Source organism: Dendropsophus ebraccatus, chromosome 6 (genome assembly GCF_027789765.1).
Source record: "Dendropsophus ebraccatus isolate aDenEbr1 chromosome 6, aDenEbr1.pat, whole genome shotgun sequence".
NCBI classification, from domain to species: domain Eukaryota; kingdom Metazoa; phylum Chordata; class Amphibia; order Anura; family Hylidae; genus Dendropsophus; species Dendropsophus ebraccatus.
In genome coordinates this window covers 98,231,371-98,258,846 of record NC_091459.1, presented here as the reverse complement: position 1 = coordinate 98,258,846, position 27,476 = coordinate 98,231,371, and the positions used below count along the sequence as shown (strand labels likewise).

The following is a 27,476-nucleotide window of genomic DNA, read 5'->3' as shown; positions in this document are numbered from 1 at the left end:
CAAACCCGAACGCTCTGCATTTAATTACTGATGGCTGAAGAAGTTGGATGCAGCCCTAGGGAATCCTGGGAAACACAAACATGGCCTATGGCTGTATTCATGTTTTCCAGGCAGCCTTAGGGCTGCATCCAACTCCTTCAGTCACTAGTAATAAAATGCAGAGTGTTCCAGTTTGGACAAACCTGAGTGTGCTGGAGGTTAGCTTATTTCTAGTATAAAGTAAAAGTGTGAGGGTCATGTTGTTAGCAGGTAAGGACAATAGTTTCAGGCAACAACTTCTCCTTTTTGTGTTTGCAAATTTGTGGTTAAACAGTTCCATAACTAGAACCAAAACATGAGTTTATATTCTATATGCTGATCTGACGATTGGTGAGTGGTGTGGCAGGGCAACACTGCTTTCTACATAAGAAGCAACATTAAAGAGCTTTCTGTTACTTTTAAGTACTGTATTGATTGGTTTTAGAAATGACTGAAACAGTTACATTTTTTATGAGAAGGATTTATGATGGTTTTTTGTTTGTATTTTCTATCCGCTCTGTCGGTATTGGTTTGTAAGGGTATCATTGTTCTACAAAGATTGGTCATTTTGTATATATGCTAATGTTTGGTACACATTGTCCTGATCTTGTTATGTGATTGTATGCTGTAATAAAATAATGGCTATTGTGTCTTTGTTAATGCATGTGGTTTGAGATAATGCATTTGCCTTTTTTTTTAAAAAGCACTTTGTATGATTGGCTTGGGATATGGCTCCTGGGCAAAGCAAAGCTTTTCTAATCATTTTAGGCCTCATTCACACGTTCAGTACCTTTTCAGGATCATATTAAATGTCCGCAATCGCTGTCTGTAAGCTGCAAAAAATTTGTCTGTAATCTGTATTTTTGCCTGATTTCAACTATCTTGGGCACTCCATCTGTCACTATTTCGGGCCGGCCGGATTTACGAATTGCCTCTTAGTAAATCCAGTTGGGGAAAGGGGGCGGGGCTTTATCTAATACTGTCATACGCCATTCTTGATAAATGATAAATAAGTCTTAATTGACGCCTAATAAGTAAATATATAGGTGTAGCCAGTGCAAAAAATGGCACATTAGTGCAACACCTTCAGTGCTGACTAGTTGCCCTAATGCACAAGAGCATAACATCTTCAGGCAGTGCTGGCTACATTGAACTACTTTACACAGTTTGTGTAGAGCTGTGTACTGTACGGTAATTTCTGTAGCACTGACTCTACCAACGCAGAGCACCACAGAAACTCTGTAAAAGGAGCAAGGACAAAATCTAGCAGCAGTCCCCTGCTCCATTTACAAAACAGTAACCCAGGGACTATTTATACATCCCTGGTTTACTCTTAGTAGATTCCCTAAATCTCTGAATGTAAAATATGTGCAACGGTGAAAAATAAGTCAGTGTTGCTTTATACAGCTCTCGCTTACAGTATCTGCTGACTTCCATAGTGTTTCCTGCACAAGACTGGAAGAATAGCCTGATTTATTTACATGGTCTCCATACAAGAAATGTGGGCCACAATCTGGTACAATCTACTGCCCTTGCTGAGGAAGCACTGAGGCAGTAAGCAAATACAGTAAGCAAGCTGTATTTAGAGCAGCACTGACTTACTATTGTTGAATCACAAATTGGTCATCATGCTTGGATTGTAGTGAATAGACTATACATTCAACACCTGTGCTGAGATTTTATATTTCATATATTTGTATTTATTTACCTATTGTTTTTGTGTATTTATTTTTAAAAGTAGCCTGTGTCTTCATGTATTTTTGTACATAAGGGTTTGGTTAAATTGCATCATCCCCACTGATCTAAAGAAGGGGATTTATACCCCCAAAAACTTGTCATATGTACAGAAAGGTTTATAAACGAGCTAGAATAAATTTGACCACTATCCTAACATTGGCTCCTCTGTAATTCCATCATGTTGTCCTAATTCATCGAGAGGTCGTTCAGTATAAAGTCAACGCGATTTTGCCTGCACTTTTAATGAAAACTGGATTCTTGTGACCTACTTTAGAGCATAACATTGACATCCTGACCTTACAGGTCCCTTTGTAAAGGGCCTATTTGGTGGCTGTGCCCCCTATAGACCTGGGGATGCTGAGGAGAGAGGTATGTCTCTTACCTTCCTCCTCAGCGCCGGTCCCGTGCTGTTAGTCAGAGTCTTCACTCTGGTGCTCTGGCCTGTCCCTTCTAATGATAATTAATAAAGGGGACGGGACAGATGACGAGGCAGTGCTCCTAATGGTGCTCCAGACTGGACTTTACCCTGACTAACACTGCAGAAGCAGTGCCAAGGAGGAATGTAAGACATATACCTACCTTCTCAGCGTCCCTGGCACTATAGGGGGCTATGAGCAGGTTAGATTCATCTAATCTGCTGATGGTCCCCCTTTAACATCCATTAATATATACTGGCCTATGAAACTAGTAATACTTGTCTTAATTATACAGTAGTCCTTCTTTAAAGTGGTTGTCCGGCTCCACAAACATTTTTAGTAATGTGTAAAACGCTACTTCCTGTTTTCATTTTGATATGCAGGAAATGGCTGCTATGGCCAGTGATTTGCCTAGTGGGCATTTCCTGTGCTGAAAGGAAAGCAGGAAGTGCTACTTAAAGGAGACTGGGCATCACCAGGGTGGCAGCAGTAGAGGATGACCTAGGTTTTAGCCAGCTCTGAGCGCATAACTTAATATATTGTGCGGTTGGTAGAATCACTTTAAGTGTTATTCATCCACTAATGTTATTCACCACTCTTCATCTCTTGTAGGTGACTATTATATGGTTAAAAAGCTTTTGGAGGAGAACAGTTCAGATGAATTAAATATTAATTCAGTAGATGTCTTGGGAAGAAATGCTATTACAATTTCCATTGAAAATGAGAACTTGGATATTCTACAGCTTCTTCTGGACCATGGCTGTCAGGTAGATATATAGATATATAGTATAATGTACATCACATACCTGTCATATACAGTAGTTCATGCATTTTGTCTATTTCCCTTTATGTATACACATTCTCAACTCCGATGTGACTCCATTTGTTACCATGCTTACAATTTGTTTTTTCATACTTATCTTGGAGATTATTCCTTTCTATGACACAACCCAACCCAACAGATAACTGAAGCGTCCTCTTTGTTGTGCAAATTTCCAACATAAGGCATTCATGTCCCAGTATGTTTCAGCTTCTTATCAATAGACAACATGTGTTTCTCTAATCCCAGCTTCTCACTTTGTCACTATTTCCAGTGATATTTATGTACGCTACAATTGAGCTAATATGGTGGTAAACTGAGGATTGCCATAGTTAAAGGATACAAGTATCGAACCTGCTAATATCTCCTTGTAGCACATGGGGTGCTGAGGATGAAGGTATGCTTCTTATCTACATCCTCTGCACTGTTTCCGTGTTTAAAGTGTCACTTTCGTTACAAAAATGTCAAAAGTTTTGATCGGTCCGGGTCTGAATGTTCAGACTCATACCAATCAGGAGATCGAGCAGGAAGAAGACTGCGCTGCAGCACGTCCACTCTCCGCTGTGAGTTAGAAGAAAAGAGTTGGTCTTTAAGGAGAAGTCCAACGAATTATAAAAGCCGACAGCCTGCAGAGGGAGGGGAGAAATTGATTACAAGTGTCAACCTACCTCTCCCTGTGCCCGAAGTGAGCCCCGGAGCTGACACGTCACAACCCGGCTGATGGAGTAGCCACTCAGCAGGGTTAGTGCTGGTAATCAATTTCCCCCCTGCCCATACCGGATTTTATAATCTGCCAGACTTCACCTTTAATAATGGAGCTCTATGAAGCCCTACTCTTTTTTCTAACTCTGAGCAGGGAGAGGACACACTGCAGCATAGTCTTTGCTCTGATCGCTCTCCTGATCAGTACGGGTCTGAACACTTAGACCCAGACCGATCAAAACTTTGTAACAACAGTGACACTTTAATCCCTATGCTTATAGGTTGTTTTGGTGCAGGATAAGGATAAGACATTTATGTTTATCCCCAGCGCCCTGTGCTCTATAGGAAGATATTAGGAGGTTAGATACTTGGGGGAGATTTATCAAACATGGTGTAAAGTGAAACTAGCACAGTTGCACCTAGCAACCAATCAGGTTCCACCTTTCATTCCTCACAGACTCTTTGGAAAATGAAAGGTGGAATCTGATTGGTTGCTAGGGGCGACTGAGCCAGTTTCACTTTACACCATGTCTGATAAATCTCCCCCTGTGTGTCTAGATCTGGAGACCTCAGCTACATAAATATATTGATAAAATAGAATGGATCGCAAAACAGGCTACAAAAATAGTGAATGGTCTGAAGCATTAACAATTCACTGTCGTTATAACCCAAACCAACAGTAGATGTGATGTAAAGCAACTTTTCAATTTACCTTCCTTTTTTTATAAGTTATCATGGAGAACACGGAACTTCCTGTATTTAGAATCTTTTTTTTTCCAAAGAGACTAAACACAGGAGGTCCTGTTTCCCAGGTCATGCGCTCACAGAAGGCAGCCATGTAATTGACAGATGCATTGAGCCGTGACTCTCTGTACTGGCCGGGACTTCATAAATCTAGTCTATTTTTTTCAACAAGCACAAGACTAAAAAGCTGCCTTCAGGAGACTGGACCTGGATAGTATAATCTAGCTTAGTTTTACAGCAGGGATAGGAAACCCTTGGCCCTGCAGCTGTTGCAAAACTACAATTCCCACAATGCGTGGTCAGTCAACGGCTATCCAGGCTTGATGGGAATTGTAGTTTCGCAACAGCTGAAGGGCCGAGGAAGGTTCCCCATCCCTGTTTGAAACATGTCAGTTTTCTGCAGCCGCTATTCAGTGAATAGCGGCAGCAGAGACACTGTCAGTGCACACAGTGCAGCTCCGGCCGCACGCTCAATTGTGTGCAGTGGGGAGTTCTGATGCGGTCGCACACTGATGTGCCCGCATCAGAACTCAGCGGCGTTAAAGATCATTCGGCCAGAACTCCAGTACCGACCGGGATGATCTTATCTGACACCAGACGTTCTGGTGTCATACAATGTGTGAACATAGCCTGAAAGAAAGAAGGGAAAGAGGACATGATCAAAACTTTTAAAAAGCGACTCTATAACCTCCAAAACAACCACTTAACTTAAGTTTTCAGTGGATTATACATACAGTAGAGTATACAATACTGATTCTATATCTGCAATTTTTATCCTTCTATGTTCTTGCATTCCTTTGCTATAAACCCATAAATGAAGCAGTCTAAGTAGTCCTCTCCATTATAATCTTGAGCTAAGTAGTCCTCTCTATGCAGCAACATGTCCAGTTTGTAGGTTTACAGTAGGGAAATACAAAGAAGTAGAGCCACAAATTACAGATTTGGAATCAGTATCCTTTATCGTACTTACGGATGACTTTAGTTTAAGGGTTTGGGGAGGATGGGTTGGAGGTGTTGGTATGTTAGAGGACACTTCAGGAGGGAAATGTTTTTGATAATAAACTGAACACAAGAACAATAGGACACGGTGAGATGTTAGTTGGGGGAAAAGGTCAGAAACAAGTTAAGTAAATATTACTTTACTGAAATAGTAGATGCTTGGAACAAACTTCCAGCAGATGTGGTTGGTAAATTTTTAATAACTGAATGTAAACCTGCCTGGGATCCTGGGATAAACATACAGTGGTACCTTGGTTTAAGAGTAACTTGGTGCTCACAGTTTTTCAAAATTGTGACTTGGTTTAAGAGCATTGCTTTGGTTTCAGAGCTCCCTGTACTGGGTGGGAGCGCGAGTGGAGGAGGGACATGGTCTGCATAGCGGGGTCTACAGCATTGTACTCTGACCCAGGAAGTCTCCCTCGCCTTCCAAATCATAGCAGACCCCCTTCAGGCTGGGGCTTACATCAGGGGACAGGACTCTCCATAGCTGTAACCCCTCTTTCCCCAGACAGAGAGTGCTGCTATACTGTACCCACATCTGCCCTGCTCATTCTTTCATGCTCCCTTCAGTCTCTGTCCTTGTGTTTCCCATTCTCTCCATTACTGTACAGTAACTTATAATATCACATATTCTGCTTTTTCTGAATGTTTGTTTCATTTGTTTTACATGTCATTCAGAATAATAAAACATTATTTTTGGGGCGTGGAACCAATTGTCTGCATATCAATGATTTCTTATGGGAAAATTTGCTTTGGTTTAAGAGTGGATTTGGATTACAAGCACAGTCCTGGAACGAATCATGCTCGTAATCCAAGGCACCACTGTATATCTATCTTAAGATAATAAGAAAGGAAATACTAAAAGGGCAGACTAGATGAATCAGGTAGCCTGTTTCTGCTGACTATCTTCTATAAGTTGAGTCATCAGTTTCCATATAACCACTGCTTCCATGTGAATTAAATCCAGTAAGCTAAATAATTATAAGGATGAAATAATATTTAGTAATATCAATATTTTAATAGTTTTGATTCATGTATATCCAGTTTTATAACCATACATTGTGTACATCAGTTTCATGTTATGTTCCCATGTTTATCCCTCCCATTTCTCATTGTGTCTTCCTCTCTTTGTTCATCTTTCACCCATTGTCCTCTTGTCATGCCGCCTCAAGTGTCGCCATATATGGGGTAGCAGGTGGTCTCCCTTTCTGAGCCCTGATGATGTCAATGATGTAGAGGGCTCTTTGGTAAGTTTGGGACGGGTGTTGTTTTTTTACACTTCTGTACCCCAGATATTTTTTTGGGGGGTACGTAGTCTTTCTTTTTGCATCTTAATACCCAATATATAATTTGGTTTTAATAAGTATTTAGAAAGGCCAAGAACTGGCACTAAACATCCAAAACTGATATTTTTTTAGTCCACAGATGCATTGCTGGTGGCAATAGACTCTGAAGTGGTGGGGGCAGTAGATATTCTACTGAATCATCGTCCAAAATGGTCTACAAGGCCTACAATTGTGGTAGGTGACGACTAATGTAATTGGGTATATATGATTTATATTAAAAATCTTTGTCAATAAATGTATGTTAATGCTATAATTACCATTACAAATCCCAAAATTCAGTTCCTCTCCAAGCTCTATTCTATAGAACCATGCTGGTCATGACTAACAAGTCCAAGAGAGCTCTATGTAAGTTGGGATGGAGAGCTGTATGATATTATACTGGGTCTGTGCCATGAAAGTATATTCACAGGGGGTATGGATTATTTACATGGCCCTTCCCAGTAAAATGATGAATAAACCCTCATTCTTAACATTTGAAAAAAACTAATGACATCCAGGTATCTTTGGTTTTATGACGTTATTACTTGTTTTATTGTAACAATCCACTTAAAATTGGAAAAGCTGTATTTTTAACGATAGGCCCTATTTCCCACAGAATTTCATGTTTTTGTAACATCTGCTTCTTATTTCAGAAACTCATGGAGCATATGCAGAACCCAGAGTACTCCACAACCATGGATGTGGCTCCTGTTATTTTAGCTGCTCACAGAAACAACTATGAGATCCTGACAATGCTCTTAAAACAAGACGTCTCTCTTCCAAAACCTCATGCTGTAGGCTGTGAGTGTACCCTATGTACAGCCAAGAATAAGAAGGACAGTCTGAGACACTCCAGGTTAGGACTGTCAGAGATAAGTGATAGATCTGATGGCTCCTGAATTGGTGATCCTGCTGTGTATACTCCTTAGTATACAGTTCCTATGTGTTCTGTTACATCCCTAACATCCCTTATTATATATGACATATTGGTGATCAGGCCTCTATAATATATCAGTCAATGTTACATTACTGTAGAACAATCTTTATATTCTAACATCTATAAATGTTGTGTATCACAGATTCCGGCTTGATATTTACCGATGTTTGGCCAGTCCAGCCCTGATCATGTTAACTGAGGAAGACCCTATTTTACGGGCATTTGAGCTCAGTGCAGATTTGAAGGAACTGAGTCTTGTGGAGGTGGAATTTAGGTAAGCATCAGTAGCAATTGACTAATATGGTGATCAATGCAAACTAAGGATTTGCTATGTATTGTTGCAGTAAGAGGACAGTTTCACTTGAGCGTAATACCATCATGTGTTTGTCTCTACTGTATATTATGGCTGCCGGCTGGGTGCAGGTCTAGAGAAACAAATTGACCGCATCATAGATCACTATGAATCAGTGTGAAACCATCCTTAAAATGAAATACTTTCACATCATGAGGTTTATTACTCCTGTGTATTACGTGTAATAGCTGCAGATATGGCCCTACTGTGTTACTGAACCATCATGACTTTGGGCCAGGGGGCACAGTGTAAGTGCCCTTTAGGTCTTCACCCTTTATCCCACTCCAGAATGCAGAAGCTGGACGTCTGCTGCTAGAGGACACTAGGCCGCTTCACAAACATAGTCATGATGTGGGAAACAGCTGGTCTTTAGGAACCAGAAAGTGCCAAAGTGATGCACCAGAGATAAATGGCATAATCAGCAGGTTGGATAGTTATCAGGGTAATCAGAATAATACCAGGGAGGCAGACGCACATTAGGGCAGGCAGCTCAGTTGCAAGTCAGACAGTCCAATTTAGCCATGGGAGAGAAATATAGTGCAGAAGGGGTCAAGCAGGCAAGCATAGTCCAGGCAACAGACAACAGGGTGGATGGAGGAGCAGGCACAGGGACAACGCCTTTGTTCAGGGACACAAGGAACCAACATCGCTCAATAAGGATTGGGTGCAGCAGATTTAAATAGGCATTGGAGGATCAGGATGGGTGGAGGAAGTAGTAATGCAGTGGACATTGATTCATTAGATCTGGGACGGTAGGTTCAAAGACTCCTTAAAGGACAACCGAGGAACTGCAGCGGGGGCACAAAGCACAGGCTGAAAGAGGATAGGATGCCATGGACTTGAAGAGCACCTTGCAGTTGAAAAGCAGGGCCATGAGCAATGACCAGAGGAACTGTAGAATGGAGGAACATTGAGCCAACACCAATGCATACTTGTGTTTATTATTCCTGTGGTGGGATGTGTATTATCCATATAAGAATAATTTCTGTTCTGTACATATAAGAGGTGCAGATCTCGCAGTTGCACCTGGGTCTTATTGTATGTGGTGGCCCAACAATTTCTCTACCACATAAGTGGATCTCCTTCTGTTTACACTCTACCCATGAGAAGAACCTTTGTACCTGTGTCCCTGTAATAATATCCCATAAACTCTGGTAGATCTGTATTAACATAAAATCCTTGGACCACAAAGCATCCCGAAAGATGTTGTTTTGTTACTACAAGGCCCAGACACAAAGGTTCTTTTCAGGCTGAGATGTGACACAACACTAAATCATTGAAATCATGTTTTACTTGTTAAAGACATGGTTAAAGGGGTTTGGTATGTATCTTTGGGTGCTTAGAATACCTAATTTTAGATTGCTGTATTAGTTTAACACTAAAGCTTTGAATTGTTTAGGAACGATTATGAAGAGCTCGCTCAGAAGTGCAAGACCTTTGCGAAGGACCTGTTAGCTCAAGCCAGGAATTCTAGGGAGCTAGAAGTGATCTTAAACCATCAGTCCAGTGATGAACCAGTGGACAAGAGAGGACTTCTGGAAGAGCGAATGAACCTCAGCAGATTAAAGCTGGCAATCAAGTACAACCAAAAAGAGGTAGGTCTATATCCATAAAAGAGACTCCCAAATGTTTTTGCACATCTGTGAATCCCAAAGCAGAGTTTGTTCCCCAGAGTACTGTATATTCTTATATACAGTACACAGGAGGAGGAGGCTGTCTGACAGTTAGGGGCCTATTCCACAGGAGCGATAATCGGCCGAATAGGCCCCATTTAGTCCGATTCGGCCGATTTTCGCTCTGTGGAATAGAGAGAACGGTCAGCCGATGATCGTGTCATCGGCTGATCGTTCATTTAGGTTAAGACCTAAAATCGTCGTTTGCCACCAGCGCATGGCTACGGTTGAATAGCGTTGCGCGGCGGCGACCGACGATTTCAGCAAAACCATACATTAACTGTCCTGATGCAGGTCTTCTCCTGGTCCCGCGCATCGGCTTCAGAGCGGGGCTGTCTGAACTGACAGACTGCTAAGCCAATCACTGGCCGGGACTGCCGCAGCTAGTGATTGGCTGAGTGGTCTGTCAGTTCAGACAGCCCCGCTCCGAAGCTGCTGCAGCTCGCGGGATCGGGAGAAGAAGACCTGCGCCCGGACAGGTAATGTATGAAGCAAGGGCTGCAAGGACATCGGTAACGATGTCCCTGCAGCCCTTGTTTCACGATCATCGGGGCCGTGGAATAGGCCCAGTAAACGAGCACCGATCTAGCAGATCGGCGCTCGTTTACGTCGTTGCTCGTCCGTTGGAATAGGACCCTTAGTGATGAATACAATCACAGCTCACTGTGCAGAGGCTGATGGACACTGAGTCCAACAGCCTCCTCCCACCTGTGTACTGTATAGAACAGAGCAGGTAATCGGGAACCGCCGTGTCACCCTTCCGGGCATCTGTATGTTTGTAAATGAAAAGACATTTATGGCAATTATATAAATGGTGTTTTTGGAATCCCAGCCACCTTGGCCATCACTACCAGGCCACAGGGGGCTGGAGAAATCCCATGCTTGTAAATATATTGTATATACTGTAAACTTATTTTTACAATGCCAGTGCTGCGGTCCTTTTTTTGAACCACAGCGCCGGTCTATTCCCTGCTGAAGCACGGGAGGCGAAACCCCTCCTCTCTGTGACTCAGCTCCATTGATTCTAATGAAGCCATGTCAAAGAGGCGAGAGGAACATCCCCATGCCAGTGTCGGTCTATTCATGTAAAAGACTTAAATTGATCTACCTGATTCAATTTAAACCATATCATAAAAACAGACGTGTTTCAGGCCAAATTCTAATGAACCTCTCTCACATTTTGCTTTCTTTTAGTTTGTGTCACAATCGAACTGCCAGCAGTTTCTGAACACAGTCTGGTTTGGCCAAATGGCGGGCTACAGAAGAAAACATACCTGCAAGAAGATGCTGATCGTCCTAACTGTGGGGATTTGTTGGCCAATCCTTTCTCTGTGCTATCTACTAGCACCAAAGTCACAAGTTGGACGCATAATCCACACACCTTTTATGAAATTCATCATACATGGGGCATCTTACTTTACTTTCCTACTACTTCTTAATTTATATTCCTTAGTCTACAATGAAGATAAGAAAAACACTATGGGACCACCCTTGGAGAGAATAGACTACTTGCTCATTATATGGCTTATAGGTAAGCTATGGGGGTTGTATTGTGATATAGCTATAATGAGACTGTCATTAATCACATTAGTCCCTGTGCACATTGAGGCTTACAAACTGAGTACCTTGTAGAAATCTGCACACATACAGGGTGAATATAAACTATAAAATACAGATCTACACCTCCAGAGCAGGTGTAGATTTTTGAATGGTTTACTCCATTAGGTGTGGAAGGAGGCCTTGCCTTTTTTTCCCCGTCTTACCGCAACCCCACCACTGTCCTGCCCGCCCACCATTTTTAATTTTTTTTTTTTTTAACCTTGGTAAGTTTGATAAAACTTGATAAATCCGTCCCATTGTGCTTCATTAGATTCAAACCCAGGACACCAGCACTGCATGGCAACAGTGTTAACCACCAGACTTGTATCCTTTTGTAATACATTTGACAGCCTTATATTCTGGATACTTCCTTATGGTTCTGGAAAGTATAACCTGCCTGGCTTTTCATAATCAGAACGAGCAAGCATTAACATATACCTTTTTTGCCACATAAGTTATTGACAGACTAACATATTGGTAGTTGTTTGCACTGCATATGTGTGGGCTCATATAAAGAAAAAATAATAATGAAACTTCACCTTTTATCCCTTCCCAATATTTGATGTACATGGCAGTCCCTATCCAATATTTGAAGTAGTTCAGAGTGCATGAAGAATCCAAAGTAAGGAAAATAAGGTGCATTCCCTTAAAGTAATTGTGCCATCTAACAAGAATTAGGCAGAGAAGGGGGGATTGCATGCAGCAGTGCTGAGCTGAATCAGAGTGTAAGCTAGGGGGGAGAGAGAGTAAATCTATACTTACCTCTCCAGAAGATCCCGAATGCCCGAGTGCGTCACACCCTGGCCACCCCTTCTAGAGCTAAAAGCGGTCGTTGGGAACCAAGGCAACACCATAAACACTGCAGCAAGAGAAAGGGAACATACTAAAGAAGAAAGCTATTTGCTTATACAATGCATTTGCAGATTTGCTTTTTTTGCAATCCCTATTACCTAAAAAAAAACAGTTGAGTGGATGGGAATACTCCTTTAATGAAAAAGTAAGGGAGAGGGATAAAATCTCCATTCACACACAGTGATCTGAGCTGCAAGCCCTGGTTCCATACAAGGGAAGTAGAGGTGTAGTAACTCAGGATAGGAAATATACAATCTACTGGCTTCTGGGCCCATACACTGTGTACTTTGCAGTTCTGACAAAAAGCTGATCAGCAGAGGTGCCTTTTGTTGACCCCCCAGTGATCAGATATTATTGATCTGTCCTTTCAATCACTATGTGCTACAAAATCCCTTTACATGCTGTGCCCATAGATTTCAATAGAGGGAGGTTTATACATTTAGTCTCTCCTGTATGTAGCCAGTGTTTTGCACCTTGGACTCAGGGTACAATCTAGCTTTTGTGAAAGTCCCTTAAATATGTAAAGTGGGAAACCTCCTTTAAATATCATGTTTTTCTTCCTAACCAAAATTCATATGATGAATGATCAATGAAGACCTTCTTCATCAGAAACTCCAGATTGCGATGGGGTTGTTTAGGGAAGCCCCTGTATAAGTAACCAGTTTTGTTGATTATATGGCATGTTTGACCATTTAGATCCAATAAGTGATTTCATTTGGTCAGCCTCCTACACAGTCCACACTATCCTCTGCCAAACACCACATCACTTCTCTCCATCATCCCAACCTTTTATAAATGTTCTCAACTGTTTGCTGAACTGCGGCCAGGCTTGGAATAAGACCAACATGTTTACAAGAATCTGTGTACTAAGAGTTATATAGCCCACAAACATAACAGAAAGGTCTTTTCTAATCTACGCACGTCTGGTCTTAAAATAGTGGTAAAATCAGATCATGGCAATGACCGAGATAATACAATGAGCATATTGTGTCCCTATGTTAATATTGAGCTAAACTAGTCTAATTGTGATGGAAAGAAAATCTTTAATTTGTAGCCTTTAAAATGTTCCATTTTTACCCCCTAACATTGTGTCTAAAGTTTTATCTACTAGGAGTCTGCCCTCTGCAGTTCACTGACTATTGTTAGAGACTGTAGTAACACAAAGAGGAAGCAGGGTGGAGTTTAGCTAGTGCTATGTACAGAAGAGACCTTGGACTGTGAGAATGAGAGATGATAGGGTCTATGCTGTGCCTGAAAGGTAAAATCATGGCTTCCCTCTTTTCTCTTTACCCTCAAAGTTCTGGGCAGCTGTTCCTTAAAAAGGATGTACCACCAGGTACATCCTCTTTAATCTGAGCCCACGGATCGAACGCCGCCGTCACGGGGAAGCCGGTGCCGCGGTTCGTTTTTCGGACTGTGGCCCGGTTCCCGTGCACAGCGCCGTTTTATGCACCGGAACCAGCCGGTGCTCAAGCACTGGAGGTAGGCCGGTGTCCTAATTACACAGCTTGTTACTGTTTCTTGATATGCCCTTCCATTCTTTAAGTATTTGGGTTTATCTGACAATTTACTATATAGTCATTTTTATAAAGGAGGTGAATATAAGGTAATGGGCATAATTATACAGTTAGGGGGTATCTATTAGGCATACACACTTCTTCATGTATAGCATTCATACCCCCTGACTGTATAATCACTCCTATTACCTGTCATTCAATCCCATTATAAAAGTTAAAGGTGTTGGCCACTTTATTTTTTATTTATTTAATACACTCGCCCTGCCTAGCCCTTCTAAACTCTAATTGGCTTACCTTTTTAATTCCCTGGGTCAGTCACATGACACAGTATTGTCACCGACCTGGTACCCGGCTTGTTTACTAGTTTAAAACTCCCACCCTGTACACAGAACGTAACACCAATTGCCTCGGGTCTCTCACCCCTGGATGTCCTCTCCATGGGCAATCATTAGGCAAATGTATCATAGTAAGTGCCGACAACACCTGGCCATATTCATTTTAGGCCATAAGCTGCTACCTGAAGACTTTGTTTTTAGAGTAAAAAAAAATATCCCTTTAATTCACCTTTGCAAACCAAAGCCTAGTAGTTCTAGAGGGGGCAGTAGTCTTTTTTTCTTTATAGAAATTTGACATCTGTCAATTCTATAAAGTTCCATGGCCCATGTAGCAGGAGTATATCTCGGCATACATCAAAGGTGTGAATGACAGACAACCATAATAGCAGTACTACATTTCTACACTACAACTCACCCCTGTTAAATGACTTTGCTTTTGCTTCTTGGTGGCCTGGCCACCCATACCATTGGCACTTAAAACTATTAGTCACACAAGCCCCACTGTTTCCAAAATATTAACCGATCCCAAACTACATGTTTGTAAATGTACAAACCTGTGTCCAGAATGAAACTGGGAAGAGACTACAAACTTCTGGGAAACAGCTTCTGGCAAACATTGTGTACCTGTCCCATGTAAGCATTCCATAAACTACAAGAAAATCAGCCTTGTTTCTAAATATTTTAATATATAGGTATTACTGTGATTTATACTTAGGTTCTTGGAACTGAAGGGTTAATGTAGTGTAGCTGAAAAAAAATTCCAAACTCTAATAATAAAAAAAAAAAACTGAAAAAAAGGAAGAAAAAGAGATAAAAAAAATCCATTCAAGACCAAAGTGGTACCAAAAATAAGCCCTCATATAGCTTCATAGGTGGAAAAATAAAAGGGAAAGGAGTCTGAATACGGCACTTCTAGGCCCTTTTTTTTTTTTTTTTACACTTTTAGGCTATGTTCACACAACGTAAGTTTAGTTTAAACAATGGCTGTGATTAATACTGAACTTACACTGTACTGCCCTCTATGGACTCCTGGCCAGAGTGTATACACATAGTATGCACTCCAGGCAGGATCCCTAGCGGCGCAGCAAGAAACTGACATGTCAGTGTTCTGTGGCTGCTATTAACTGAATAGCAGCCGCAGAAAACCCTGTCAGTTCACATAATGGAGCATGCAGCTCCTGTCGCTCGCTCCATTGTGTGCAGCAGGAAATTCAAATGCGGGTGCGCACGGATGCACCCACATCCCAATTCAGCAGCAGTGAAGATCATCCGGCCGGGTCACGGAACGGCCATTTTTTTACCATGTGTGAACATGGCCTTAAAGCGACTCTTTGCCCACAATCTGACCCCCTCAAACCACTTGTACCTTCGTATAGCTGCTTTTATTCCTAGATCTGTCCTGTGGTCTGTTCAGCAGGTGATGCAAGTATTGTCCTAAAAAACAACTTTTAAACTTGCAGCCCTGTGCCCAACGGGAGTATCTGTGCCCTAACTTTTCACCACCCCTCCGTCCCTCCTCTCCACCCTCTCCATCATTAAAAAATGCCACTGAAACATTTTCTCCAGTCTGAACATTACACGATCTTAACGATCCAGCCCATGTGCTGGGCTGACACAGATGGGGAATAGGAGACAATCTGTCTGGAGCATTCCTAATGATGAGGAGGGCGGGGAGGAGGGACAGAGAGGTTGTGCCAGCCTAATGCATAAACAATCTAGGCCACGCCCGTTGGGCACAGGGCTGCAGGTTTAAAAGTTGTTTTTAGGACAATAACTGCATCACCTGCCAAACGGACAGCAGGAAAGATCTTGGATTAAAAGCAGCTATCCGAAGGTACAAGCGGTTTGGGGGGTCAGATTGTGGGTACAGAGTCGCTTTAAACTGAGTTTTAGAAGTAAAGGGTGACATGGCCCCTATGCTGCCACCAATGGCTGTGTCAGGAACTGCATAGTACATTTGCATGCAGCAATAGCGATACTGAGCCTCATGTCTATTCTAATGTATTAGGATAGATGTTAAGGCTGTGGAAAACCTGTGTATGGTCAGCATTGCTGACTGCAGCAGTGCTAGCAATTTCTTTCCTGCATTTCCTGACACAGCCATTGGTTTCAGCAGAGGGGCCATGTTGCCACTGCTGCCACTCAGCATAAAAATGCATTGTCTTTAAAAAAAAGTTATATAAAAAAATAAAATAAAATATATATATATATATATTTTAAAAAAAATGTTCTGTGTCTCGCTTCTCAGGCTAGGGACAGTCGACCAGTTGTCCACTGCCGCCTAGGGCAGTTGAGGCAATCAGGCAGGGACAGAAGGGCGGGTGCCAGTGCCAGGGCTGCACCTGTCTATTGTCATCCAGTTCCCAAACCCTGACAATTTATACATGGCCCAGATTGATCAAAGAGTGCAAAATAGAACCTGGTGTAAAAATTGTCCATGACAACCAGTCGTAGATTTTATTTTATCAGAGGAGAGGTGAGCTGTATACTGTGCGGGATCAATAACATATTTTAATAGTTTGGACATCGCAGCATGCAACATTACCAAATACACTACCGTTCAAAAGTTTGGGGTCACATTGAAATGTCCTTATTTTTGAAGGAAAAGCACTGTACTTTTCAATGAAGATAACTTTAAACTAGTCCTAACTTTAAACAAATACACTCTATACATTGCTAATGTGGTAAATGACTATTTTAGCTGCAAATGTCTGGTTTTTGGTGCAATATCTACATAGGTGTATAGGGGCCCATTTCCAGCAACAATCACTCCAGTGTTCTAATGGTACAATGTGTTTGCTCATTGGCTCAGAAGGCTAATTGATGATTAGAAAACCCTTGTGCAATCATGTTCTCACATCTGAAAACAGTCTAGCTCATTACAGAAGCTACAAAACTGACCTTCCTTCGAGCAGATTAAGTTTCTGGAGCATCACATTTGTGGGGTCAATTAAACGCTCAAAATGGCCAGAAAAAGAGAACTTTCATCTGAAACTCGACAGTCTATTCTTGTTCTTAGAAATGAAGGCTATTCCATGCGAGAAATTGCTAAGAAATTGAATATTTCCTACAACGGTGTGTACTACTCCCTTCAGAGAAGAGCACAAACAGGCTCTAACCAGAGTAGAAAAAGAAGTGGGAGGCCACGTTGCACAACTAAGCAAGAAGATAAGCACGTTAGAGTCTCTAGTTTGAGAAACAGATGCCTCACAGGTCCCCAGTTGGCATCTTCATTAAATAGTACCCGCAAAACACCAGTGTCAACATCTACAGTGAAGAGGCGGCTGCGGGATTTTGGCCTTCAGTGCAGAGTGGCAAAGAAAAAGCCATATCTGAGACTGGCCAATAAAAGAAAAAGATTAAGATGGGCAAAAGAACAGAGACATTGGACAGAGGAAGACTGGAAAAAAGTGTTGTGGATGGATGAATCCAAGTTTGAGGTGTTTGGATCACAAAGAAGAACGTTTGTGAGACGCAGAACAAATGAAAAGATGCTGGAAGAATGCCTGACACCATCTGTTAAGCATGATAGAGGTAATGTGATGGTCTGGGGTTGCTTTGGTGCTGGTAAGGTGGGAGATTTGTACAGGGTAAAAGGGATTCTGAATAAGGAAGGCTATCACTCAATTTTGCAACGCCATGCCATACCCAGTGGACAGCGCTTGATTGGAGCCAATTTCATCCTACAACAGGACAATGACCCTAAACACACCTCCAAACTGTGCAAGAACTATTTACAGCAGAAGCAGGCAACTGGTAATCTATCGGTAATGGAGTGGCCAGCGCAGTCACCAGATCTGAACCCCATTGAGCTGTTGTGGGAGCAGCTTGACCGTATGGTACGCCAGAAGTGCCCATCCAACCAATCCAACTTGTGGGAGCTGCTTCTAGAAGCGTGGGGTGCAATTTCTCCAGCTTACCTCAACAGAATAATAGCTAGAATGCCAAAGGTGTGCAATGCTGTAATTGCTGCAAAAGGAGGATTCTTTGACGAAAGCAAAGTTTGATGTAAGAACAATGTTATTTCAAATACAAATCATTATTTCTAACCTTCTCAATGTCTTGACTCTATTTTCTATTCATTTCACAACGTATGGGGGTGAAGAAGTGTGACTTTTCATGGAAAACACAAAATTGTTTGGGTGACCCCAAACTTTTGAACGGTAGTGTATATATATATATATTAGAATACCTTTTTAAGTCTACTTGAAAAGTAAAACTGGATAATCTGAGAGGAGGTCCTCCAGTAATAGAGCAATCAATATTGTAGACATTAAAATGTAGCGGTACTACCTCATTTTCCAGCAAACCCATCAAAGGTGGTACACTGACAAGCAGTATAACATGTTCCACTTGGGGTGCACAATCCAAACAGAAAGAAAAGTCCAATGGGGAGATTTATTAAGTATGCACCCCTGGCATACACCAGTAAATAGGGGCAGATTCTTGCCTTCTCCCTGGCATATGCCAGCCGTAACCTCCCTCAGTGTTCCAAAAGTACAATATATTCACAATGTGAATAAGGAGCCGTTCTCACTAGAGTTGAGCACATCTCAAGCATGCTCAAGTCCAATTGTCCGATATTTGAATACTCCCTAGGGATGCATCCATCTTCTTCAGCCACCGGTATTCAAATGTCATACAATCAACCTCGAGCATGCTTGAGTTGCTCCCATCTCTATTCTTGACGTGTATGAACAAAATGGCTTATTTGGAGGTTGCTACATGCTTACTGCTTGATCTATTCGTATCATGTACACACTTTTCCTTTTTATATGGCCACATAGAATTGATAGAATAGAATTGGTCCTTGCATGGAATAACACAATATATTGATTATTATAACCATCAAAGTCTCATACTTTTTCAGGGATGGTTTGGTCAGATGTGAAGCGTCTTTGGTATGACGGTCTGGAAGATTTTTTGGAGGAATCTCGGAATCAGCTCAGCTTTGTGATGAATTCCTTGTATTTAGCAACCTTCACTCTTAAAATGGTGGCTTACAGCAAGGTGAATATTTACTGCACACTGTGCTACACATAGCACCAGCAATGGATTAGAAAAACCTAGCTACACTCTTTCAGAAACAGCGCCACTATTGTCCTCAGTACATGTGTAGAATTACAGCTAAGTTCTATTAAAGTGAATAGAGACAAGTTGTAATACCACACAGATCCTGAGGACAGGGGTGATGCTGGTCTGGAAGAAGCCTCTTTTTTTGGGGGTAATATTAACATTTGTTATATTGATGTACCTCGTTTTCTTATATTGACGTACCTAGTCCATCAAGTTCCTTTGTATTCTACTAATTTATTGATAATCAGCTCAGCTAAACTGTTTAAAGAAAAGAAAGCTGAAACGTGATTTCACAAATGTTTCCTTCATTTCCCTCTCACAGTACCACTTAATTGCAGAAAGAAAGGACTGGGACGCCTTCCACCCCACACTGGTGGCAGAAGGTCTTTTCGCCTTTGGTAATGTGCTCAGCTATCTACGTCTTTTCTTTATGTACACAACGAGTTCAATTCTAGGACCATTACAGGTAAATTTAATGTTGTAATGATTGTAGTATTGTACTTAACAACACAACGGGAGGGGGGGGGGGAGTTAAGTGTAAAAAAAAGGTCCTCATACACCTTGATCAATCTTCACCAGCTGTACTACCCACTCACAGTGGATTTGGCCATTAATATAATGTGTATAGGGCTCTCCTAAACAACCACCAACAGATCATATAGGTAGTGATAGTGGTCAGGTTTGATGAAAAATCACTGCTGACCCCTTTGTTCTGGGAGAGATAAGCTGCAGCCAGAGCTTACCCCTTCCCTGCTCATAGAGTACGCAGGAACACTCAGTCGTGCTGGATGTTCCTCTGTATGGGGGGTGGAGGGAGGAACCAGAAGGGGGAGATGAGATCACTGACAGCCAGATGATCATTATTGAAGGTGTGTGAGGATCTTTAGACTAGTTTAAAACAATAACCGGTGTAATTCGTGCCTAGCAACCAGTGGTGTGGCTACCATAGAGGCAGGGTAGGCAGCTACTATGGGGCCCGTGCAGGAGGGGGGCCCAGGGGAGAAGGTAAGAGCCTTTGTCCTTCTGCTTAACCCCTTATGTACTGCAGTGTGTAAGTGACCCAGTGTTTACTTACATGCTGCAACACAAAAAAGGGTTAACAAGCAGAAGACAAAGAGATGTTCTCTGATAACCTTTGACCTTCATTCTCCAGCTGTTCTATCAAGTAGGAAAATGTGCAGAACTCCATGCAGAGGTCGGGGTTATCAGTGCACAAGCAGTAAAGCAGATATATCCTTGTCTTTTGAACATTGGGTCACTTACACACTGCAGTACATAAGGGGTTAAGCAGAAGGTAGTCTGCTCATGCCCCTATGTATTTAACCATAAGGGCTCCTAATGGGCCCTTATAGATAAAAACAGTGGACTGTCATAGCAAGCAGCCATTGGCTCTCTGCTCTGCCAGTCACTCTTGTGGCTGCAGGTAGGATTCTATAAGAGATTTTTTTTTAACCACATCACAGAGCATATACTGTATAAATATATATATATATATATATATATATATATATATATATATACTGTATATATGCATGTGCAGTGCTTTGTGTTGTGCAGACGGGAAGGGGGCCTCTTAAAATGTTTTGCCATGGGGCTCTGTAAATCCTAGCTACTGCCCTGATAGCAATCAATAACAGCCAGTGTCAGACTGGGGTCCCTTGGGCCCACCAAGGAATTTAATTCTAGGGGCCCACACTACATATACCAGATATAACCAGCGCCAAACCTTCATTTTACTATAGCGAGTTTGCAAGGCGTTGTGTATATGACCATAAATGCTAGCTCACTGCTAGTAACTTGTCAGTCACCCTGCAAACAGGAGAAGTCCCATGAAAGTAACAAATCTCAGGCAGGCAGGGGTGTTTTGGAACATAATAATGAAAGTATACTTACCCGACCCCGTGCCCTCGTAGCGCTTCCTTAATCCCTTAAAGAGAACCTATCATCTAAATTTCACTGTACTTAATATTAAAGTATATCTTTCCCTAAGTCTATCTATGAAGATACAGACTGCCTTTGCAGTCTGTATCTTATGCCTTACCTACTCTTTCATTTCTGTGTAAGCAAGGCCGGGCGCCGCCATCTTGATGACGTCATTTGCGTTCCACCGTTGGAACGCAAGTTGCGTCATCAAGATGGCGGCGCCCGGCCTTGCTTGCACAGAAACAGAGGATTAGGTAAAGTAGAAGATACAGACTGTAAAGGCAGTCTGTATCTTCATGAAGTCTATTTATGAAGATACAGACTGCCTTTACAGTCTGTATCTTTTACTTTACTTACTTTGTTCTGTGCAGCAAGGCCAGCGCCGCCATCTTGATGACGTAACTTGCGTTCCAGAGGTGGAACGCAAGGACGTAATCAAGATGGCGGCGCCAGCCCTGCTGCACCGGCACAGAGTAGTAGGTAAGGCATAAGATACAGACTGCAAAGGCAGTCTGTATCTTCATAAATAGACTTCATGAAGATACAGACTGCCTTTACAGTCTTGGGCTGGGTTCACACTATGTATATTTCAGTCAGTATTGTGGTCCTCATATTGAAACCAAAACCAGGAGTGGATTGAAAACACAGAAAGGCTCTGTTCACACAATGATGAAATTAAGTGGATGGCCGCCATATAACAGTAAATAACGGCCATTATTTCAATATAACAGCTGTTGTTTTAAAATAACAGCAAATATTTGCCATTAAATGGCGGCCATCCACTCAATTTCAACATTGTGTGAACAGATCCTTTCTGTGTTTTAATCCACTCCTGGTTTTGGTTGCAATATGAGGACCACAATACTGACTGAAATATACGTAGTTTGAACCCAGCCTTGTACTTTACCTAATCCGCTTGTTTGGTGTATCTAGGCTGGGGGGGGGGGCGCCATCTTGAAGACGTAACTTGCGTTCCAGCGGTGGAACGCAAGTGACGTCATCAAGATGGCGCCCCCCCCCCCCCCCGGCCCTGCTGCCGCTCTGCATGATGGGAGTTTCCTGTCAGGAAAGTAAAACGGGAATATTTAAAAAACGCAGCTGTAAAATTAATTAATCATATTTACAAATATTGTTAAAATCAGGATTTACATCTAATTAGGGAATAAAAAAACTAAATCATTTTCACCTGTGATTGGTTCTCTTTAAGGACTTGGCCAATTTTTGTGCTTTCGTTTTTTTACTCCTCATGTTTAAAAGGCCATAGCGCTTGCAATTGTTTTTTATTAAATACATTTTTATGCCGCACATGTTTGAGTCCTAATTGCATTCATCGCATGTGTTTTTATATTTTTGTCTGGTTTTGGCTTTCATCTTATGAAGAAGTCCTCTTTTATCTGCCTGGTCCGGGTCAATGTCCCTGCTTGATTTGCAAAACACCAAACACATATCTTGCTACGATTTTACAAAACAAAAAAAAAACACATGGCCTTTTGCCATTCCCCCCTGACTATGAGCTAACATCTTGTCACAGCGTTTTTGACCACCAAAAATGCCATATGACATATTTCTGAAAAATGCCTAGTCTGAGTCCAGCCATATAGTACATGAGAACATCCCCCCCCTCCCAAAGTTATTCACAGGATAAGGGACAAGACCCATAGAGAATTATTGGAGCACCAACCCACTGTTTATTTGAGGGGAACAAAATTTCCCCCCAATTTCGTTACCACTGGAACCCGTACCAACCAGCTTGATATCCCCTATCCTGTGGATTTTAATGAGGGGGGCAGGTACCTAGGCCACACCTGGATGTATGTGTGTGGGGGTGCAATACTTTGTCTTGTCCCTGATAATGCCTACACATACAAGAGCCACTGGGTTATGTATATATGAAGTATATTTATGGTGGTATCCATGCTGCTATGATTGGTGTGACCCTGTCACTTGAAAAAACCTTTTGACAAACCTTGCAGATGTATAAACCTTGTGATGCATGTTTTTTCTTCAAGAGTTCTACTATCCACTGCTCCATCCTACTTGAGCTTATTGTGCAGGTGATAGATCTGTGTAGCAGGCAGATGTCCAGCTTGATGACTCTGCAATATGTGATGGATCCCCAACTCCCAGGCATAATAAGTTACACAAAGAACGCAAAATAAAGAGACAACACATCGAAGTCAGGTGTCAAAGGGTCCCAATTTTATTTAAAATTACATGACACTGAAAATGGCAGACCCCCGACTCATGAAGAGTCACCCTCCAGCACACAGGCGAGGAAAACCCCCTGTGGGGGAAACCTTGAGGGAGCCATGGCTGGAGAGCTGCCCCTCCCCTGGGCTTAGAGGGTAATACCACACTATAAGTATAATAATCTGGATGTGAGAGAAATCTGGCTGCAATGTCACCTTATTGATGGCTAGGCGGCTGTGTCTCTTCTCCCTCACAGATCCAGGTCTACTTCTCAAGAAGGTGGAGACTTGATGAAGGGGTAGTCTAAAGCAGACCACCCCTTTTCCCCTGCTAGAACCTAAAAAATACATCACAGGTAGGGGGCAGTAAAGTAGTCAAGCTCAAGGTCCTCTGGCGCATCCAAGATGGCACTGATCAGGGTGCGGTGCATTGCTTTATGGAACCTTCTTTATGACATAAGCGCTTGTCATCACGGTGCACTGTTACCATAGTTACTGCAGGCAAACACATCTGAAGCATTAACCCGTTAATTACTGGCGATGTGCTTTACTGCAGAGGTCACTAAACACACTTGTGACCAAGCAAACAGCCTATGGATAGGCCACACAGAACACTAAATAATATGGCTTCATATGGCCCATAGCAACCAATCACAGCTCAGCTTTCGTTTCTCAAATTACTTTGGTAAAATAAAAGCTGAACTGTGCAACTAACCTGCCCATAGCAACCAATCAAAGCTCAGCTTTAATTTTATAAGAGCTTGTTAAGATATGAGAGCTGAGCTGTGATTGGTTGCTATGGGCAAATCAGACTTTTTTGTCTCTGACAGATTGATAAAGCTGCTCCATTGCTGTAAAGCTTATGATGATAATGATGATGATGATGATGACTGAAAACACATGACATCAAGCTTCCCCACAATGCTTTGCAGTCAGCCCTTCCTCCAAACCTCCAAACTTTTTGGAGGGACACTTGTGGTTCACAGACATTTCTATACACTACAATTCCCAGCATTTCCTGTCACTCAGTTTAGAAACCACTGGTATACAGGTATATACGGCGGATTTGTTAACATGAAGAAGACTGATAACAATCTGATGTAATTGTATGTTGAAAGGGGTGCCACACAGTATTATAAATAAAGCTGTTAATATGAATAGGGAAGGAGGGGAACCCTACCTGGAGAGTAAAGACAAGCAGTATGGGTGGCATGTAATACTACATTTCCCAGGCTTTCATGCGAAATCAGTGATCACCCAATTAGTTGATCACTGGAGAAACTGCACTGACTGTACAAAGGGGGTTGTTTAAAAGTACTAGTAATACTACTACTAGTAGTAATATTTCATAGTATTAAAGGGGTACTCTAGCAAAAAACTTTCAACAATTTGTCATTTACTTCTATTTAAAAAAAATCTCCAGTCTTTTAATACTTATCAGCTGCTGCATGTCCTGCAGGCAGTGGTGTATTCTTTCCAGTCTGACACAGTGATCTTTGCTGCCACCTTTGTCCATGTCAGGAACTTTCCATAGTAAGTTCCTGACATGAACAAAGGTGGCAGCATAGATCACTGTGTCAGACTGGAAAGAATACACCACTGCCTGCAGGACATACAGCAACTGATAAATACTGGAAGGCTTGAGGGTTTTAAATAGAAATAAATTAGAAATCTATATAATTTTCTAGCACCAGTTGATTTGAAATACAATTTTTAGTGGGATTTTAGGGGGAGCACCGGTCCAGCCAGTGTCAGACTGGGGTACCTGGGAATTTGATTCTTGGGGCCCACTCTACTTACAGATATAACAAGCACCAAACCTTTTACATTACTATAGTAGCTTTGCACAGAGATGTGTATGTGACCAACAATGCTCGCTCACTGCTAGTAACTTGTCAGTCACTCTATGCAAACAGCATAAAGTACCACTTAAAGGGGTACTCCAGGCTGTGTGTGTATTTTCCCTGTATGGCCTGGGGAGGGGGTGGATATAGAGGCCGCCGGTCACTTACCTCCCGTGTTCCAGCGACGGGAGAACTGGACGGCGTGATCTGGGACCCGGCACTGGAACCGGGGAGGTAAGTGACCGTCGGCCTCTATATCTACCCCCTCCCCAGCCATACAGAGAAAATACACATAGCCCGGAGTACCCGTTTAAGTTTCTTGAAAGGAGAAGTCCCATGAAACTAACAAATCTCAGGTAGGCAGGGGGGTGCAGGAACATAATAAAGAAAGTATACTTACCCATCCCTGAGCCCCCGTAGTTCTTCTTTAATATTCTGATACTGATAGCCACCGAGCTCCTGCAGCTCCTCCAGCTGCAACATCACATACTCGGCTGATGGATCACCCAATCAGCCAATCACCGACTGGGGATGCACACCGCTGCACTCATTGACTGGCTAAGCAGGCAATCCATTAGCTGAGTATGTGACATTGCAGCTAAAGGAGCTAGGGCCATGACATACATGGAACCTAGTAAGAAATGATTGATAATGACTTCCAGCAGCTGTGCAAGAGAGCGGTGCAGGGGCACGGGGACTGGTGAGTATAGTTTCTTTATAATCTTCCCGCACCCCCCTGCCTGCCTGTCACTTGTTAGTTTCAGGAGACTTTTCCTTTAAAGGAATCTGCTGACACTGTTAGATGCTGTTGGGTCAAGAAGACACATTGGGGGAGATTTATCAAAGGGTGTAAAATTTTGACTGGTGCAAACTACCCACAGCAACCAATCACAGCTCAGCTTTAGGCAGTGCTGAAAGGAAAGCTGAGCCGTGATTGGTTGCTGTGGGCAGTTTGCACCAGTCTAAATTTTACACCCTTTGATAAATCTCCCCCATTGTACCTTAAAAATATATGTCTTATATACAGTATATGCTTCTATAGCATAGAAAATGTTTTTATTCTCTGGTACAAAGAGGCAAAGTGGCTTCTCCAAGCTCCTTAACAGCTAAAAGCTAGAAAGTCTCCCCTCTCCTCCCTCCCTGCTTAATTGACACCTGCTGGTTTAGGCATGGGAGGGGGAGTTATAGGTGCGTGCACATAACGTTGTACATACATATTACATACAAATATGCACAATACATACACACCTCATACAGAGATAAAGAAATGCACATTACCTATATGCATACATAGTATGCGCACTATACGCACATCTAAACAAATGCACATTACATACATGCAAATATAATACACACACATACACCATACACACAGACTCACATAATGTACATACTTCATGTCCACACACACAGATTTACCTCTGTTCCAGGAAAGCACCAGGTAAAGCTCACATGCTGTCAGATTTGCAGCTCCACTGTGCAGGCTGCAGCCCCTCTCTCTCCTCTCCTCCCGTGTCCCAACTGCCAGCAGCAGCATATAGAGCAGATGGGGCAGCCTGAGAGAAGGAGGTGGTGGAGGGTCCCGAGAGGAGAGGAGAGGGGCTGCGCTAAATCTGCACGCTACATGCTGCTGCCTGTCACCCTAGTCACTCCCTGTCTCTATATAATATGATGAAACCCCAGGTTACTCCATAGAGGCAGTGAGTGACTGGGTGAAAGGCATGTGCTGGATATGTCGTCCTGGAGCTGCTTGAAAGGGAGGCCCACCTCCTGCTCAGGGGCCCACCAAGGGATAGGGCCCACCGGGGGATTCCCCTGTTCCCCTGTGGGCCAGTCCGAGCCTTATCACAGCTCAGCTTTCAATTTACCAGAGCCTGTAAGGATGTGAAAGCTGAGCTGTGACTGGTTGCTGTGGACAAATTACATTAGTTTTTGTTTCACACAGATTAATAAATCTGGGACGGTTTTTATGTTAAACATATTTTTTAAAGAATTGTTCTTTATTTTGTTTTTTTAATTATATTATAAAAATAATCTTTAATTTTTGTATTTTTACCACTAAACCTAATACTAAGCTGAGACTTCCTGTTCATTCACAATGATGATGTTCAGAGCTCAGCCTCCTCTGCTCTGCCAATGACCACTGCACAGATTACAGACCATGCCTAGAAACCTAGGGTCTGCTGCAGACTATTGTGCCTGTTTATGGGGCTTGCTGTAAAGCATATCCCTGAATGCTGTTAAAAACAGCTCTGGCAAGATGGCAGTCCCTATAATATCAACAAAATGAATGATCAAACAAAATGTAAATGAAAAAATTATAATGAGAAAGTAACCAATCCATGGCATCTAAGCTAAAATAGATGATTTGACTGTGTATGTACTGTACTTATCTCTGATCTGCTTCACTGTGGATTT

General features: G+C 42.3%; 1 protein-coding gene across 2 annotated transcripts in view; it reads left to right on the top strand.

The window, feature by feature from the left end:
• The window catches only part of TRPC1 (transient receptor potential cation channel subfamily C member 1), a 61,385-nt gene that overhangs the window by 7,413 nt on the left and 26,496 nt on the right, over positions 1-27,476 (top strand). Inside the window, exons 2-10 of one of the 2 annotated variants that reach the window (XM_069975406.1) lie at positions 2,784-2,938; positions 6,609-6,683; positions 6,855-6,956; positions 7,415-7,617; positions 7,841-7,972; positions 9,450-9,645; positions 10,918-11,254; positions 18,897-19,036; positions 19,425-19,568. In XM_069975406.1, the coding sequence (XP_069831507.1) occupies positions 2,784-2,938; positions 6,609-6,683; positions 6,855-6,956; positions 7,415-7,617; positions 7,841-7,972; positions 9,450-9,645; positions 10,918-11,254; positions 18,897-19,036; positions 19,425-19,568 (1,484 nt within the window). The remainder of the gene's footprint in view (positions 1-2,783; positions 2,939-6,608; positions 6,684-6,854; positions 6,957-7,414; positions 7,618-7,840; positions 7,973-9,449; positions 9,646-10,917; positions 11,255-18,896; positions 19,037-19,424; positions 19,569-27,476) is intronic. The other variant, XM_069975407.1, reaches the window with a different exon arrangement.